Consider the following 18,726-nt stretch of genomic DNA (forward strand, 5'->3'; position numbering starts at 1 on the left):
CTTGCTCACCATGTCCTGTCCCTCAGGGCAGTGGACTGTTGCCAAGTCTAAACTTCTGGGCTCTCAGCAACTCAGGGCTGCTGTGGTCCTCAGAGCCCTGCTGGACCATGATGAAATCATGGTGGGCATTGAGAAGCCGAGGCACAAACATGTTTTTGCAAAGTGTTTTCATCAGGATGGAGGAGACAGGTGCAAAGCCCCGGGCTGTGGGTCCCTGAGCTCCTGGATGGGACGGCAGCAGAGACATGAAATGACAGGGCGCCAGAGCTGCTGTGACCTCAGCCAACACTGCTCAGGTCTCAGCTTCGTGACTCCCTTGGCGCACCCTTTACTTCTCCCTGTGTCTTTGCTGGGAAGCCTGTCTGCACACTTTGCACAAGTTCAGGACATCTGACAACAGGGGGACGCCATTGTGCCTGCACAGACGACACCTGCATCCTGCTCCTCAACTGAGCAGCTCAACCTGAAAGCAGCACTGTCCATATATGGGGGAGCCTGAGATGTCCTTCTCTCTGTCTCTCTTCTTCCTGATTTTGCAGCCCTTGCACATGTCCTCATCCTCCAAGGAAGACTACTTCATGATGTGTTGGAAATACCGGAGGCCGAATATCCAGAAAGAAGGAGACCTGGTGCTGGGGCTCTTTTTCCAACTTTACTATGCAACGCAGGATTTCTCCATGGTCTGGTAATCTTCTTTAATGAAATCAAGGGGCAGACAACCTGCTATATAAGTTCCACTCTAAACCAGTGTTATGCTTGCCCGTGGATGTGTGATTTTCTGTGTGTTTAATGTCTTCTTTTTGGCTCTGGGGATTGGATCCAGGGGCATTCGTTCTCTGAGCTACACCCCAGTTCTATTTTTAATCCTTATTTAGAAACAGGGTCTCACTTTGATGCAAAGGGACTCACTAAGAAGCTAGGGCTGTCTGCAAGGCAAGATTCTCCTGTCTTAGCCTCCCCAAAACTGCGATTGCAAGCTTGTGCCTCAACCCTGGCTTGCTGATATTTATTTTTGTAAAAAAAAAAATCCTCAGAAACTTAGCAAAGCTCTCTTTTAGGAAAGTAAATTAAATTAAAAGGGCTGGGATATTTTTCACAGGTATAAAGCCCCTAGGATCGATCTCCATTGCCCCAGGAAAAATAAAAAAAAAGGTTTGGATGTATCTTAAAGGTAGAGTGGCGCTGGTTTTCATACAAATAATCACACACTCACACACACACACACACACACACACGATAAAAGCTTTTTATTAAATGAATTATTTCAGAAATATAAGCCTTTGAGAGGTAGCTCTAAAATCCAAGAACTACTTTTGGTAAATCTAGGTAGAAAAATAGCAGAGAAAGGGCAGAATAGAGGAAGAAGTTTCAAGGAACATTCTCTACAAAGAAAGTCCAGGAACAAAAAAAGATGTCGAAACCTACATAAATGAATTATAGGTCCTGAATAATGTGTTCACATTTGAAGAAAAACATTATGACCGGCCGGCTCTCTTAACTGTCTGTGGATTAGATTATAACAGCTCTGTACAGCATCAGCTGCTCAGAATCCATCTGGGAACCTGGGAAAGGGGAAACTGTTCCCAAAGCTTTGGTCAGCAGGCAGCACAGAGGCTGGCTAAGGATTCCTGAACACAGGGAGAACCAGCACTGCTTCTGGCTTGGTTCTGCTCTAAGAGGAAAAGGAGCACAGGTTTGTCCGAGCTGGCTTCTTGGCTCATGGCTATAATCTCAGCATTTGGGAGACAGAGACAGGAAAATAACAGGTTCAGTGCAGGTCTCAGAAACTTAGTGAAACTCTTGGTACACTACAGAGACCTATTTTCAAGAAAAAACTATTATGTGGAGAGGGTGTGGCTTAATGGTAGAAAGCCTAGGTTCTGCTTGGGTTCAATCCTCAGCATCATAAAACAAGAGGGTTTTTGAAAAAGGATGTGAGTCACACTCACTCATTTCCCTAACAACTTCCTGCTACTGTTGTGCCCATCAATTCACCTTGAATTTATAGAAACTTCAGCAAAGTGGTCCAGTTGATAGCAATAGCATCCAGCACATCTCCACCTCAGCCCACTCCAAATGACTCACAAATTTCTCAAAGTTAAGGATACAGTTTGCTTCTCAAAATCCAAGAGCCATTTCAAGATCATCTACTACCCTATGAACATTACATGCACAGGGTCCAAAGGCCAGGGCCACCTCTGCATTGCCTCCTGGATCTAGTCTGTCTGGTGCTGATGCTGGCTCAGGACTTGCCCCTGAACCTCCTGACCTCACTTTCTCCCTGATGCTGCTCCTCTGTCCAGGTGGCTTTGGAAGAAATACCAACATGTGCTGGCCTTTTACTTCACCATCGAGGAGATCAACAGGGACCCGCACCTGCTCCCCAACCTGACCTTGGGGTTTCAGCTTTACAATGTCTACTCCAGTGAACACAGGACCCTTCATGACACTCTGATGTGGCTGTCAGGTGGTGACGTATTTCTCCCCAACTACGTGTGCAAGAGCAAGTACAGTCCTGTTGCCGCCATCGCTGGGACCTCGCCAACATTTTCAGCTGAGATTGGAGCCCTGTTGCAGCTCTACAGAACCCCTCAGGTAAGTTGGCCAAGAATTCTGTAAAGAAATGTGCAGATTTCCCCTAGTGCTTGTTTCTACTGTGTGATCAAGACAAAGTGGAATTTGAGTGTTTATTACTCATGAGGGTTCAGGTGATTGGGTCTCAGTGAATTCCCAAATGCTTGAGACTATCATTAGTGTGAGGAGAAAGATGAAGAAGGAGCTCTTGCTATTAAGCATCTAAGTAAGCACGACATGGAGCTCATCTGTGATCCCAGTACTTGGGAGGCTGTGTGAGCAGGACCACAGGTTGGAGACCAGGCTCAGAAACATAATGTGTCCCTAGGCAACTCAGTGAGATTCTGTTTGCAAATGAAAAATTTTGCTTAGCTGGGAATGTAGCTCAGAGGTAGAATGCCCTTGAGCTCAATCCCCAATGCAAAACTAAATAAATAAATAAATAAATAAATAAATAAATAAATAAGTCTCAGCTATATATTAGTCTCCCACACACTGGGAAGATTGACTCCCGATGGCTCATACCTGTGAGCCTCCCTGGAGACGACATCAGCATAGAGACTGTCCACACAGGACATGACAACTTCAGATGCCTCCACCAGAGACTGTCAGGTGTAGGGAGAGCAGCTCCTGGGCATCTGGCTGGCATCTGAAGCAACAATAAAGTCCATTGTGCCTCTAAGGATCCCAAGGAGAGCGGAGGCTCAGAGAAATCCAACCTGGGGCTTACCCACAGCCTCTGCCCAGCCTGCCTCGCTCATGTCCATCCAAGCAGATCTCTTGAGAGCCCATCCAGTGACATTTCCCCTAAAGCATATATTTTGGGATTCACTATTACACACCAGCCACCTGGAAAAGTGAGATATGGATGGCTGAAGTGGTTGTGCGCATAGTCTTGGGAATTATATCTGTCTCTAGATCCCCCATCTCACTTGCTGCTTTCTCCTGCCATGAGCTGTGAGCTCTGTCCCTCTGCCATGTCTTGTCACCAAAGTCTCTGCCTTGGAGACTTCTGAACATGGATAGAGGAATGGCAACTCCAGAACCTCTAAATCTGTGAACCTAGTAGACCTTTCCTCATCTCAGCTCTTCTCATCAGGCCCTTTGGTCAGAGTGATGACAGAGCTGAGGAATCAGACCTCATCAAGTCACTGCTTCTTTGCAGGAAGCTCTGGAAACACTTCTAACAATCAGGATGGTGTCACTGCCAAACACAGGCAGTAGCTTAGAAGCATTGTGTTCAGGGAGAAGTAAGCTTGAGAAACCCAGATAGTATAAATGGAAGTAATCCTTAAGATGATCTAAGTCATCACGTTCATAAATGAAGTCCAGACTATCAGTAGGTCAGTGTAGTAAGAAGACATTCCATCATTGGTGTGCACAGGCAGCATGGGTGGCTGGTGCTGGCTCTGCTTCACAAGAGTAAAATACAATAAGCTACCTCAGTGCTGCACCCCACACCATACCTCCTTATACCCAGGCAGGAGGTGAAAGCAGTTGCAGATTTCACCTTTCCATTTATTTGCCTTTGTATTTTATTTTATTTTATTTATTTTATTTTTTTAATTTATTTTTATTGGTGTACTGTATTCATACATCATAATGGTATAAAGATAAAACTTTTGTAGACATACATGCACACATCGCCCAGTTAGCCCCTTCCCGATCCCCACCCATTCCCTCCCCATCCCTCCTTCCCATGCTTGACTTAGTGGTTGAAATTTAGTATTCTAGCAATTTATCCAATATTAAAAATGATAATCTCACATAACAGTTTCATTTGTCTGATACCAAGCTTTTGATGACTTAACGATAACATTTCAATATTTCTTTTTGCTTTCTTTCTTACCAGAGAATATTTTTTAGGTGAAACTATCATACATTTATTTATTTTTCAGAAAAAATCTATCCTGATATGGAATATGGACTCTAGATACCCAAAATAATCTCGAAGGAGAACAAAGCTAGAAGATGTATATTTTCTGATTTCAAACCATATAAAGCTACAATAATTGAAACAGTATAGTACTGTTCTAAAGGCAGATATATAAATCATTGGAGTTAAATAAAAGCCTAGAGATAAATTATTCCATATATTGTCAAGTTATTTTTGACATTGTTTACATGAACTTTTGGTGGAGGAAATACAAATCTTTTAACTAAATATTGTTGAAAAATAATAATTACATGAAAAATAATAAAATTGGACCCTTATCTAACACCATATACAAATATTAACTCAAAATAGATAAAAGACCTAAATATACATCTTAAGACTATAAACTTTTAGGAGAAAATCTGGGTCATTAAACCTCACAACATTGTAATTGGCAGTGATTTCTTGGATATTATTTCAATGGCACAGGCAACAGAAGAGTATACAAACTCCCTAAAAAATAAAAAAAATATTGTGTATCCAAAGACAATGCAAACAGAGTTAAAAGTTACTGATAAAATGGGATAAAATATTTCCAAATGCTATGTCTGAAGGTATATTAATATTCCAACTAGAAATCCTAAAAATTAGCAACAATTAAAGCAAACAATACAATTTAGAGATAGGTAAAAGACTAACATAAATAATGAATCTCCACAGATAACCAATCTTAGTTGTCTGTTGGATGGAAAATCTTGTTTCTCTGGTTCTGGTGTGTGTTACCTAATTGTTCTTTGTAGTTAATCTCTGAGTATTTTTTCTAGCGCTGGTTTTGAAGACATAAATTCCTTGAGTTTCTGTTTGTCATGGAAGCTTCTTATTTCCCCATCTAATTTGATAGAAAGTTTTGCTGGGTAGGAAATTTTTGTCTGGAATTTGTTTTCTTTCAGAGTTTGGAATATGTTACTCCAAGCCCTTCTGGCTCTCATGACTTGGTTTGGGAAGTCTGGAGTGATTCTAATTGGTTTGCCTCTGAATGTTACTTGGCCCTTTGTTTTTGTTGCCTTTAAGATTCTCTGCTTGGCTTCCACATTGGTCATTTTGACAATTATGTGGCGTGGGGAATCTTCTTCTCCGATACTCTCTAAAGGAAGTTCTATAAGTTTCCTGAACCTGTGTATCAACCTCTTGCTCTATGTTTGGAAAATTTTCTGCTATTACTTCCTTGAAGAGATTGCTGATCCCTTTGGTATCACCTTCTTTTCCCTCCTCTATTCCCATTATTTTTAGGTTGGCTCTCTTAAAATGGACCCATATTTCTTCAATGTCAGAATCCTGCTGTCAGATTTTTTTTTTTCTAAGTTAGAAACTATACGCTCATTTTTGGAGTGATCATCTTCTAAGAGCGTGATTCTATTCTCCATGTGGTCTAATCGGTTGTTTGTACTTTGAATTGAGGCCTTTACTTCATTAATTGCATCCTTTATCTCTTTTTGGCTCTCTCTGAATTCTTTTTGAAACCCCTCTATTATTTCTACAGTTATTTTCCTGATTTAATCTTCTAGAAATCTCTGTATTTCTGTTTTATCGGGTTCTGATGTTGTGGGGTTGTGGGCATTCATTGCTCCATTGTTATTCCTCTTTCCCATGATTTTGGAAGTTTGTGCCTTCTCTGGGTTCTTCCCTTGGGTCACTATGACTTCACTTAAGGTGCTCTGGATCTCGAGTCTGTGGTATCTCAGTCCCCACTACTCCTCTACTGGGTTGTATCACAGAGTGTCAGACCCACGGAGTCTATCGAGGCTGCTTTAGACCATGGGGGGGGTGCCAGGTTAGGCGTTCTCCTATGGTGTGATATCTCTGCCACCGCCCCTCCCCCACTGGGTCAATTCCCTGGGAGTACAGTACTGGAATTTCTCCTCTAGGGGCAACAATTTGACTCACCGTTGTTGAGTGCGCAGATGGAGCTGTAGTGGACTCGGTGAATCCACTGCTGATGCTGCTGGTGGTAATATGGCGCCGCTGCTATGCCCTGGGCCATGAGGCTGGCGTATTTCTTTTCCGTTTTTGAGCTCCGCTCTGAGTCCCTGCAGGGTGTGCTGAGCCCAGCCTCTGGGAGCTTTAGATACTCCCTGTGCCGAGAAATCTGCCGAATTCCTCCTGGCTGATCCGCAGCGGCTCACCTCGGCTCGCTGTCCACCACTCCTCTCTGGAGCCTGGTGGGCTGTTGAGTGCATTGGTCTGGTGCCATCTGGTGAGCTCGCTGCTGCCGCCGGCAGTAAGGCGCTGTTACCACATCCTCGGCTGTGAGGCTGGCGTATCTCCTCTCTGGCTCTGAGCTCCGTTCTGAGTTCCCCTCCTCTCTGGAGCCTGGTGCTGCAAGAGAAAATTTCACCTGCTGCTTCGTGCTGCGGCTCCGGCTGCAGCACTGCGGTCTGGTTGCCTTCTGGTGTCTCGTTTTTCCAGCCCTCTTTTTCTCTGTCCCATGTAATTACATTTTTTGTTTCTCTGCTGATGGTGTTTTCTGGCTATGAAAGGCGCTGATTTTGTGGTAATAGAGATTGGTTGTTAGCAGAGCTCATAAGCCCCGCTTTTCTCTGTCGCCATCTTCCCAGAAGTCTATATACCTTTTTAAATTGTGATACTGTGCACCAAATCCAGGGGCATTCTCCTTCTAAGTAACACCCCAAGACCCATTTTATTTTTATTTTGAATTAGAGCCTAACTAAGGTGCAGAGGCTGACTGAGAACCTGCGATCCTCCTTTCTCAGTCAACCAAGTACAGGGATTATGATTGTATGTCAGTGTGGATCCTTTTCACTTTTTAAAGGTAAGAACACTCAGACATAGTGTTTTTTTCTGCCCACAATGAGCGAACAGATAAGGTCTATAGGTCTTCCCCTTGACTCAAAAGTATTTTATTCAGTTGAATTTCTTCTCTCTCTCTCTCTCTCTCTCTCTCTCTCTCTCTCTCTCTCTCTCTCTCCCTCCCTCCCTCCCTCTCCTTCCTTTCCCTTTCCCTCTCCCTTTCTCTCTATGATTTGAACTTGGGGAGATTCTCTTCTAGGACAGAGAACTTGTATATTTTGTTAGTTATTATTTTTATTTTTTTTTGTACTGGAGACTGAACTCAGAAGTATTCTGCCTTCAAAGTATACCCCCAAGTTTATTTTTTATTTTGTATTTGAAATCATGGTCTCACTGAGTTGCAGAGGGCCTCACTAAGTAGTTGAGGCTGTCTGAAAACCGCGATCTTCATGTCTCAGCCTCCCAAGTGTTGCAATTACAAATGTGTGCCACCAAACCTGGCTCATTTTTTTTCTTTGAAACAAGGCCTTGTCAATTTCCTGGTGCTGGTCTCCAATGTGCAATCCTCCTTTCTGAGCCTCACAATGACAGAGGTCACTGATGTGCGCAACTTTGCTTGTCTGATTAGCCCTGTAATGTACAGATGTCTAATTCCTTTCTCAGGAGAAACAAACCCAAGGCCCAATAAACTCAGAATCATATTTTGTTTGCTTTATCAGATCACGTATGGACCTTTTGATCCCATGCTAAGTGACAAAAACCAGTTCCCATCACTCTACCAGATGGCCCCAGAGGACAGCTCTCTGGTCCATGCAGTGGTCTCATTACTGTTGCATTTTGGCTGGACTTGGGTGGCCATCTTCATATCTGATGACTTGAAAGGAGAACAGTTCCTTCAGGCTCTGAATGTGGATATGGTGAAAAAAGATATCTGTGTGGCCTTAACAGAAAGGCTCCCTGCCCTTAAGAAAGTAGATACAACACGTATCCTCTCTGCCCTGAGTAGGCTCAGCATTCCACCTGCAAATGTGCATATACTCTATGGAGAAGCAGAGAGTCTCATCATAGTGGACCTTGTGGGAGCTTTTCTTCTCACCATGGGAAAGGTGTGGATCATGGCAGACAAGTGGGATATCACTGTGTTAGAGATGCATCAAATATTGCATTCTTTCCATGGAAGCTTCTCATTTTCACAACACAAGCGAGAAATCCCTGGCTTCCACAACTTTCTCAAGACTGTCACCCCTTCCCAGTACCCAGATGATTTTTTCTTCAGTAAATTTTGGACTTCCCATTTTAACTGCTCACCCACTGGCTCATCATGTGGGAAGATTGGAGAGTGTGAACCAAATACCTCCTTAGAGACTATGGCACAATATAGCGACATCATGATGTTATCTGATTCCAGCTATTTCCTCTATAATGCCGTGTATGCCGTGGCCCACGTCCTCCATGAGGTGCTTGTGGAGAGAATAGCACAGGGATCTCCAGAGGATGCAGAGCAGCCCAGGCCCCCTCCATGGCAGGTAAGGCTTCCTCAGTAGCAAGCAAGGGCTGAGCACCTGTAGGTACCCACATAGTGAGGGGCATTCTGACTGTTTTCATTTCTAGACCAGCAGGATCTGGCAACAAAGAACGTGGGCACTTTCACACTGACTCTAGGTGTAGCTGGGACTTTACACATGTGGGGAGAATTCTGCTTCTGGGAGCTTCCATCTCAGACTATTTAATTAGAAAACTGACCAGGATATCATTTTCTATTGCAGGATAAATTGCTTTCAAATATGTGAACACAATTTGTAAATGAGAGGATGATTAAAATTTCTCTGATCTGCACTTTTTTTTAGAATGTATCTAATGCCAGGAGATATAGACTCAGTGCCCATGTCTGATTCTGGGTACTTTGCATCAAAAAATTGGACTCTACCCATTTAGGCTCTATTGCTTTATATCTTGATTACATATAAGTTATGACTCTGGGAAATGAATTGTTCTTAAGCCTCCTCCTCTCCTTTCTCTTTCTCCTCCTTCTTATTGTTCCATATTATTTTCAAAGTCAGGACACCTCCAGCTCTAAATGTTTTTAAATATCTCTCAAGTTTTATATTAATTTTGATACATGGTTTCAAAAGTTTTTGAGAGCCTCACTGAGAGTCTGATGTGGGCCTTGAATTCTCGATCCACCCGTTCAGCCTCCCAAATACTTGGTAACAGGAATGTGCCATTGCATCTAGTTTAGAGATTATTAATTTCCCAAAACTTAAAAATCAGCTGCAATGTAGCTTTTGGCTCCACTTCTAAGTAGGAGACCATGTATGTTTCCTATCATCTCAGACTGCCCACCAGATTTGAGATGGATGTTTATTGATTTTAATCCTAACTGATCTGAATCTATAGTCTGTGTATAAAATACATTTATCAACTAATTAACAATAATCAACATCACTAATCAGAATCCTGGAATATCTAAATAAGTTTACTCTGAAGATAAAGGCAAATATGTAAAAAGCAATGTCAGAATGTCTCAACTACCATCTAATTTCTATTTTTCCTATAATAATGTTAAATGTGCCATTTGGTTCTTATGATATGTTGGTACTTTGAAAAGGAGGTCACTGTGTCCAGGTGAATTGCAAAGGTGTGCCACCACATTTGGCATTCTTTCTGTTTTGATGAGGTGTGACATGCACACACCAGTCGTCCCTCCCCAGAATGCAGGTTCTGAAAAGCCCCACCACTCTTGGGGCCTTACTAAGTTCAAGGATTAGCTTCCAAGCTGCTCCAAATAGGCTTTGCTGGTCAGGGTTGGGCAGATCCTCTTCCAGTGCCACCCTCTTGACACATCCTAGAATCCCTGGACTCCAGGGCTCCACCCCTGTGCCCATGGGAGAACTCTTCCCTTCCCTAGAGCCCACGAGAGGTGACCATTGAAACATACTGACCAGTATCTTTCCCCAGGAGGAATTGAGTCTAGAGAGGTGGGAAGAAGGACTGCCTAGGAATTAAGGGCTTTCTACCTTCCATTTGTCTGCACACCTCATTGCCACATCAATGCCTCTCCTCCAGCTCCATCCACTCCTGAAGAAACTCCAGTTTACCAACAGTGCAGGACAGCTCATATCCTTAGACAAGAAAGGAAACAATGCGGCCATGTATGATATCCAGAATGCTGTGAATTTCCCTGGTGGTCTTGGGTTGCTGGTTAAAGTAGGGGAGTTTGCCTCTGGAAGTCTCCTCCATCAAGGCTTGGTCATCAATGAAGAGATCATAGAGTGGCCTATTGGCTTCACACAGGTATGATTCTGTTTCCTTACTGAATAAACAAAGAGGATCATGAGTATAGTCGGGGCAAGGTGTGATGGAACATGTGTGTAACCGTAGTAACTTGGGATGCTGATCCAGGAAGATTGCAGGTTCCAGGACAGCCTGAACAACATAGCAAGACTGTTTCAAAGACATAAAGAAAAGGAAACACAAACATAAAAATAAAATAGAGCTAGCTCAGTTGTAGACTCTCCCTGGCTTCAATCAGTAGTACCACAATAAAAAAAATGAATTGATGGACTTTCGGGAAGATGGCGACCGAGAAAAGCAGCGTTTACGAGCCTTGCTAAAACTCGATCTCTATTTCCACAAAATCAGTGCTTTTCATAGCCTGAAAATGCCATCAGCATAGAAATAAAAAATGTAAACACAAGGAATAGAGAAAAATAAAAGACTAGAAGAACAACCAGAGACCAGAAATCAAGCTCGCAATGTGCAGCGGGGCCATGCCGGCACCATCGTCCCTCACAGCACCAGGATGCAGAGAGGAAAGGTAAAGAAGAAGCTGAAGTGAGCAGCTGCGTATCACTCGGGTGTAATTCAGCAGTTCTTTCAGCGCAAATAACGTCTAAAACTCCCAGTGGTCAAGCTCATCACGCCTTCCAGAGACTCAGAACAGAGCTCAAAACCAGAATAGAAATACGCCAGCCTCACGGCCAAGGGCATGGCAGCGGCGCCATATTGCCAGCAGCTCCAGCCTCACAGCCGAGGGCCTGGCAGCAGCTCTATATTTACAGCAGCTCTAGACTCATGGCCGAGGGCATGGCAGTGGTGCCATATTGCCAGCAGTGGCAGCAGGTTCATAGCACTCTCAACAGCTACTGATCAACACACACAATAATTGTGAGTGTAATTGTGGCCCCTAAAGGAAAAATCCATGTACTGCATGCCCAGGGACTTTGATAATCTCCCTGGGTCTGAGATTTTGCAGTCTAATCCAGTGAAGGAGTAGCAGTGGCAGAGATACCACACCCTAGTCGCAGCTCCCCATGGGAAAACACCCAGCCCAGCACCCCCATGGTCTTGTGCTGAGTTGATTTACTCCCTGGGTCTGAGACTTTGCGATGCAACCCATAAAGGAGTAGTGGCAGCTGAGGTTACCATAGACTAGAGACAGAGCATGCTAAGGGAAGTCGTAGTGACCCAGGGAAGGCACAAAATTCTGAAATCATGGGAAAGAGGAACAATAATAGAGCAATGAATGCCCACAACCCCATATTATCAGAACCTGATAACACAGAAATTCAGAGATCTCCAGAAGATCAAATCAAGAATATAACTGTAGAAATAATACAGGACATTCTAAAAGAATTTAGAGGGACTCTAAAAGACATAAAGGATGCAATCATTGAGGTAAAGACCTCAATTCAAAGTAAAAACAATCGATTAGACCACATGGAGAATAGAATCTCGCTCCTAGAAGAGGATTACTCCAAAAACAAACGCATAATTTATAACTTAGAAAAAAAATCAGACAGCAGGAATCTGACATTGAAGAAATATGAGCCCATTTTAAAAGAGCTAACCTAAGAACAATCAGAATAGAGGAGGGAAAAGAAGGTGAAACCAAAGGGATCAATAATCTCTTTAAAGAAATAATAGCAGAATATGTTTCAAGCATAGAGCAAGAGGTTGATACACAGGTCCAGGAAACTTATAGAACTCCCTTAGACAGGATCAGAAAAGAGGTTCCCCATGCCACATAATTGTCAAAATGACCAATGTGGAAGTCAAGCAGAGAATCTTAAAGGCAACAAAAACAAAAGGCCAAGTAACATTCAGAGGCAAATGAATTAGAATCACTCCCGACTTCCCAAACCAAGTCATGAAAGCCAGAAGGGCTTGGAGTAATATATTACAAACTCTGAAAGGAAACAACTTCCAGCCAAAAATTTCCTACCCAGAAAAACTTTCTATCAAATTAGATCGGGAAATGAGAAGCTTCCATGACAAACAGAAACTCAAGGAATTTATGTCTTCAAAATCAGTGCTAGAGAATATACTCAAAGAGATTAACTACAATGAAGAAATAGGTAATACACACCAGAACCAGAGAAACAAGATTTTCCATCCAGCAGACAACTAAGATTGGTTATCTGTGGAGATTCATTATTTATGTTAGTCTTTTACCTATCTCTAAATTGTATTGTTTGCTTTTATTGTTGCTAAATTTTAGGATTTCTATTTGGAATATTAATATACCTTCAGGTATAGAATTTGGAAATATTTTATCCCATTCTATAAGTAACTTTTAACTCTGTTTACATTGTCTTTGGATGTACAATTTTTTTTATTTTTTAGGAAGTTTGTTTGTTTACTATTTTGTTTCCTGTGCCTTTGAAATCATATCCAAGAAATCACTGCACATTTCAATGTTGTGAAGTTTTATGACCCAGATTTTCTCCTAAAAGTTTATAGTCTAAAGATTTATATTTAGGTCTTTTATCTAATTTGAGTTAATATTTGTATATGGTGTTAGGTAAGGGTCCAATTTTATTATTTTTCATGTAATTATTATTTTTCAACAATATTTAGTGAAAAAATTACTATTTTCTTCACCAAATGTTCTTGGAAACCTTGACAACAATAACTTGACCATATATGGAATAATTTATTTCTAGGCTTTTTATTTTACTCCACTGGTTTATATATCTGCCTTTATAGCAGCACTACACTGTTTCAATTATTTTAGCCTTATGAGGTTTGAAATCAGAAAAAGTACTGAAAGACCCCCGCAGAGGGGAGACCCTCAATCAAGCCTTGGGATACGCGAGTCCAAGTACACACGAGAGACTTTTTTCCTTGATGCAAAAAACAAAAGGTTTATTAAGAAGCCAGTGCACTGGGGCTGACTCGTATAGGAGTTCGGCCCCGAGCGACTGAAACAGAGGGTATTTATAAGGAAAAAACCACTAGTTAGGGGGGTTTGGGCCAGATTGCATGCGTTTACAGAAAATTACAGAAACATTTGAAAAGTACATTCTGTAGTCAAGTGTTAGATAAGATACCAGGTGTAGTCAGCAGGTTCTCGGCACAGGGCGCGCTGACCCGCTCAGTATAGATAAGATGCTAGGTAGGTTCCTGGAACAGGGTGGGCTTATTGCATATTTCTCATTCTTGAGCCTATACTTCTTAAGCTGCAGTAAAAATATTTTTTCTTTTTAACTATTAGCTGGCTGCTAGGGGCTTATAATTTTTCTTTTAAAATGGAGCCTTTCAGCACATCTTCTAGCTTTGTTCTTTTTTGAGATTGAGTATTAGAGTTCATATTTTATGTTAGGATAGGTTTTTTCTGAAAAATAAATAAATAAATGTATGATAGTTTCACATTAAAAAAATAAAAAATATCCTCTAGTAAGAAAGAAAGCAAAAAGAAATACTGAAATGTTATCTCTAAGTCATCAAAAGCTTGGTATCAGACAAATGAATCTGTTATGTGAGATTATCATTGTTAATTCTGGATAAATTGCTATAATACTAGATGTCAACCACTAAGCCAAGCATGGGAAGGAGGGATGGGGAAGGAATGGGGTGGGAATTAGATAGGGGCTAACTAAGCGAAGTGTGCATGTATGTCTACAAAACTTTTTTTTAATCCTATTATGATGTATGAATACAGTGCACCAATAAAAAAATTAAGAAACAAACACACAAACAAGAAAATAACTTTTTATCTTATAACTAATCTGTATCACTCTCTCTAAATGAACTCTGGTTCATGCACATTATAAAAAAATAAATTGATAAATAAAAAATAAACAAATAGGGTCTTGAAGTGCTTAGGGTACAGCTCAGGGGTATAGCTCTTGCCCAGCATGCTCAAGGCTCTGTGTTCAATTCCAGTTACTTCAAAAGTAGTTAAGTAATAAGAGTCCTGAGGTGATGTCAAGTGTGAATCCTTTATCTCAGCACCAAGTGGTGTGTCACAACTCTGAGTTTCTCTGTAGATTTGATGTAGAGATAGAGATACAGTGAGAGAGATAGGGAGAGAGAGAGAGGGAGAGAGAGAGTCAGTCCACAATCCACATCAAAGATGAAACTCTATAATATTCTCAGGCATACCACCTGAAAGAACCACAGAGAATCTTATACAGAAAGGAGGTAACATAAAAAGAGAGAGAAGCCTGGGTGTGTGGCTGGTGATGTCTAAACCCAACATGATCCTGTGCCATGGTGACATTTGGTGATAACTTGAGGAGAGACAGCAGCTCAGCATAGGAGCCCTGAATCAGGTGTCTCTGTAGGATCCAATGGTGACCTTTGGTGTTATGAGAGATGACCTTCTCTTTCAGGTCAAAGTTCTTTCTCATTTGGAGAGAGATTCTGACTTACTGTTAAAGTAGATAATAACGCAGCACATACTAAGCATCACCTGGTTTCCCTCAGACTCCTCAGTCTGTGTGCAGCCAGAACTGTGGCCCAGGATTCAGGAGAATCCCCCAGGAAGGAAGACCTGTCTGCTGTTTTACCTGTGTTCTATGCCCAGAGGGACACATTTCCAATAAAACAGGTAAAAGTTCACAGCCACCCTACAGTAATCTCTGTCACATTTCTCAGGCATAGGAGGTGCTGTATGGTATAGGAAGTTGACCTCTGGGTTGAGCATGTATCAGGAAAGCTTTCTGCTGATGGCTCTGGGTCAGTGTTATAAGCATGGCAGTCCTCCAGTCATGAGAAAACCCAAGGTGAAGGAGGGGACTTGGTGACATGACTGAGCCACAGGAAGAGCCACCTGGACACACAGTGAGCTCAGTGTCCCTGGGAGGGTGGATTCAGCATTCTCCTGTCAGAGATGGCACAGACTGCTCAGGGGCTTCTCTTGAACATCAGGGGCATCCTGTCCTCACTGTAACATTTTAGTGGTGACTGTGGACTTAGATATGGCAAATAGGACACATCAATAACTATGAACTACTGATGTTTCCCTTCCAGAATCAGAACAGTGTACCCAGTGCCCCCTGCATGAGTACCCAAACACAGAGAAGAGTCTCTGCCTCCCGAAGGTGGTGGCCTTCCTGGCTTATGAGGACCCCTTGGGTATGGCTCTGGCCTGTGCTGCTCTGGGCTTCTCTGCACTCACAGCTGGGGTGCTTGGGGTTTTTTTGAAGCACAACAACACTGTAATCGTCAAGGCCAACAACCGTGCTCTCAGCTATGTCCTGCTCATCTCCCTCGCCTTCTGCTTCCTCTGCTCCTTGCTCTTCATTGGCTGTCCCAACATGGCCACCTGCATCCTCCAGCAGATTACCTTTGGAGTTGGGTTCACTGTGGCTGTTTCCACTGTCTTGGCTAAAACGGTCACTGTGGTTCTAGCCTTCAAAGCCACTGGTCCTGGGAGAAGGATGAGGCAGCTGCTGGTGTCAGGGGCTCCTAATTTCATCATACCTATCTGCTCCCTGATCCAAGTGATGCTCTGTGCAATCTGGCTGGGAACCTCTCCTCCCTTTGTTGACAGTGATGCACTCTCTGAACATGGCCACATTTTCATTGTGTGCAACAAGGGCTCAGTCATCGCCTTCTACTGTGTTTTGGGATATCTGGGTACCCTGGCCCTGGGGAGCTTCACTGTGGCTTTCCTGGCCAGGAACCTGCCTGACACCTTCAACGAAGCCAAGTTCCTGACCTTCAGCACACTGCTGTTCTGCAGTGTCTGGGTCACCTTCCTCCCTGTCTACCACAGCAGCAAGGGGAAGGCCATGGTGGCCGTGGAGGTCTTCTCCATCTTGGCCTCCAGTGCGGGGCTTCTGGGCTGCATCTTTGCCCCCAAGTGCTACATCATTCTCCTAAGACCTGAGAAGAACTCTCTGAAAGGTCTGAAGGACAGAAGTTCTAGGAGAAATAAGATTTCTGAGGACTTTTCTCATAAATCTCCCTCTCTTTTTTAAAGCTTGAGACAAAAATCTAGCCTGGTTGAGTTTTTGTATTGTCTTCCTGTCTTCCTTCTCCTTCTAGATATTGAGGATTGAGCCCAGGGGCATTCTACCACTGAGGTACATTCCCAATTTTTTTTTGTGTGTGTTTAAACCGGTCTCTGTAAGTTTCTGAGAGCCTTGCTAAGTTGCTGATGCTGTCCTGGAACCTACTATGCTCTGGTTGCAGCCTCCCAGGTACTGGGAAGACAGGTGTGTGCCACCACATCTGGTTGCAGACATTTTCTGGGATGATCACTGATTCCATAATAATTACTCAGGTTGCTTTTGACTCTAACTGTAACATAAACTTTATCTACTTTCTTCTTTTTGTGCCTCCTGCATATTCAGAAGCAGGACATCTTTCTATATTGAATTATGTAATATGCATGATACCTATTTGCTCCTTACCTAAATATTACTTAGGGAGCCAGCCTTGGTGGCACACACCTGTCTTCCCAGTACCTGGGAGGCTGAGATAGGAGGATTGGAAGTTTCAGGTCAATCTCAGCAACTTAGTGAGGTGCTGTTTTCAAATGAAAAATAAAAAGGTTTGAATTGTCCCTGGGCTCAACTCTTGGTCCCATCAGTTTTTATTTAGTTGAACTTTTATAGTTTTGTCCTTAGATTTTATTCACTGTGCTATGAGTTTTTATTGAGACAATTATTTTGCCATCCAACCTGATTTCTGAGTCCAGGGCCAGTGCCCCCTGCTTGTTCACCTGGAGTAAGCAGTCAAGAAACACGTGACAGCCAGGGTTTGGTGGAACAAGAGCTTCATGCCACAGAAGCCATGGGAGGCTTTCAGCATGTCAGGAGGAGAGGGCCATGCAGTTGTGGGCATAGTGGAGAGAAGAGGCCCAGGAGAGTCCCGGGTTGCTCTTGCCTCTTTGTGTGAAGAGTCAGCCAAGACCACCTCCCTTCCTCCTGTGCTGAGATCTGGGTGCACTTCTTGCCAGATCTCGGGTTCTGGGAGTGGAGGTGTAGTCCCAGGGAGCTGTGTCCTGAAAGGAACACTTCCTCCAAGATAGTGTGTGGCTGCCGGGAACTGCCCACCCTCCCTGTGTACACAACAAGGGGCTGTTCCCAGTTATAATAAACAAAGTCCCATCAGGAAATTTTTTTTTTTATTTTTTGTGGCACTGGGGGCTGTGTGTCTTGTCACACACAATTGTTGTCTTTTCACAATGTCCCAAGGTTTATTCAACACTTGAAGTTCACGCACACAGAAACCAGGAATTGTCTAAGTGAAGGTAGGCTCAGTTTGAATGTTGAGTGGTTGCTTTGACAAAGACAATTAGCAACAAATGAGCCTTAAACAATACATGTCATACAAGCAAGTCTAACCATTTAGGTTGAATAAGTGTACTGGACAACACAGTTATATAAGCTCAGAGCACTTTAATTAATTAGAAAAATAATATGATACAAACAGGGAGTAGGAAATGATAAACCAAGTCCAGGAATGGAATAAGATATTCAAGAGTTGATAGAGCGGTTTGGAGTCTTGGGATCCTCAGGCAGGGACAAGAACAGGAGCCGTAGTGGTCACTGGATATTAGTGGCACACAGGGTTGGGCTGCTGTGGTGTGATGTGGTGTGAGCAAAGCACCCCACACTGCTCGTAGGAAGGCAGGGCTCTTCCTTGGACTTCATGGGGACTGCTCAGTATCTTGGCAGCTCCTCCTGGCTCATGCAACACCATCAGAATCCTGTCAGTAGTCTCAAATATATTGACAACGTGCCTCCATCAGAGGAGAGGAGACAGCTCCTAACCTGGGGTCTGTTATCAACTGCAGCACAGACGTGCTGGTCTGAGCCCTAGGCTGACCATCCGGACAAGTTTCTGAAGTTATAAGCTGGCCAACATAAACAAATTGTTTATGAATTTCTCAAGTTGTTTGTGCTACTTGCTGGCATGTGTAAATAAGTTGTTTATTAGTTTCTGAAAATTGTTTTATAAACCATACTCTATACACCTATGGCTGGTATTGAAAACTAGCTCTGGTATTGATTTACAAAATGTGAACAGCAGGCAGAATCTGGGCACTGTGCAGGCACTCAGGCAGGGAGAAGCGGTAGCTTGGCCTGGTCCACTGCAGAGCTCTCCTCCTCTAGGCCCTTTGTCCTAATGATACCCATAGCAGAAATATAGATGCAATTAAAGCCCTTAGCCTTAAAAATACAAAGAGGAGATCAGCGCCTCTGGTTACCTCCTCTTTTGTGACCTGGCCT

General features: G+C 43.0%; 1 protein-coding gene across 1 annotated transcript; it reads left to right on the forward strand.

Annotated features, from left to right (window-relative positions):
• Positions 1-548: 548 nt before the first annotated feature.
• LOC308276727 (vomeronasal type-2 receptor 116-like) lies at positions 549-18,316 on the forward strand (the record flags this gene model as incomplete). Its single annotated transcript, XM_080715567.1, has 7 exons — positions 549-685; positions 2,304-2,595; positions 7,978-8,784; positions 10,325-10,552; positions 15,146-15,158; positions 15,515-16,393; positions 18,120-18,316. The coding sequence occupies 7 exons, from the start codon at positions 549-551 to the stop codon at positions 18,314-18,316; spliced, it is 2,553 nt and encodes an 850-aa protein (XP_080571693.1).
• Between the last annotated feature and the right edge of the window lie 410 nt (positions 18,317-18,726).

Source organism: Muscardinus avellanarius (assembly GCF_963383645.1).
Source record: "Muscardinus avellanarius genome assembly, chromosome: 18".
NCBI lineage: Eukaryota > Metazoa > Chordata > Mammalia > Rodentia > Gliridae > Muscardinus > Muscardinus avellanarius.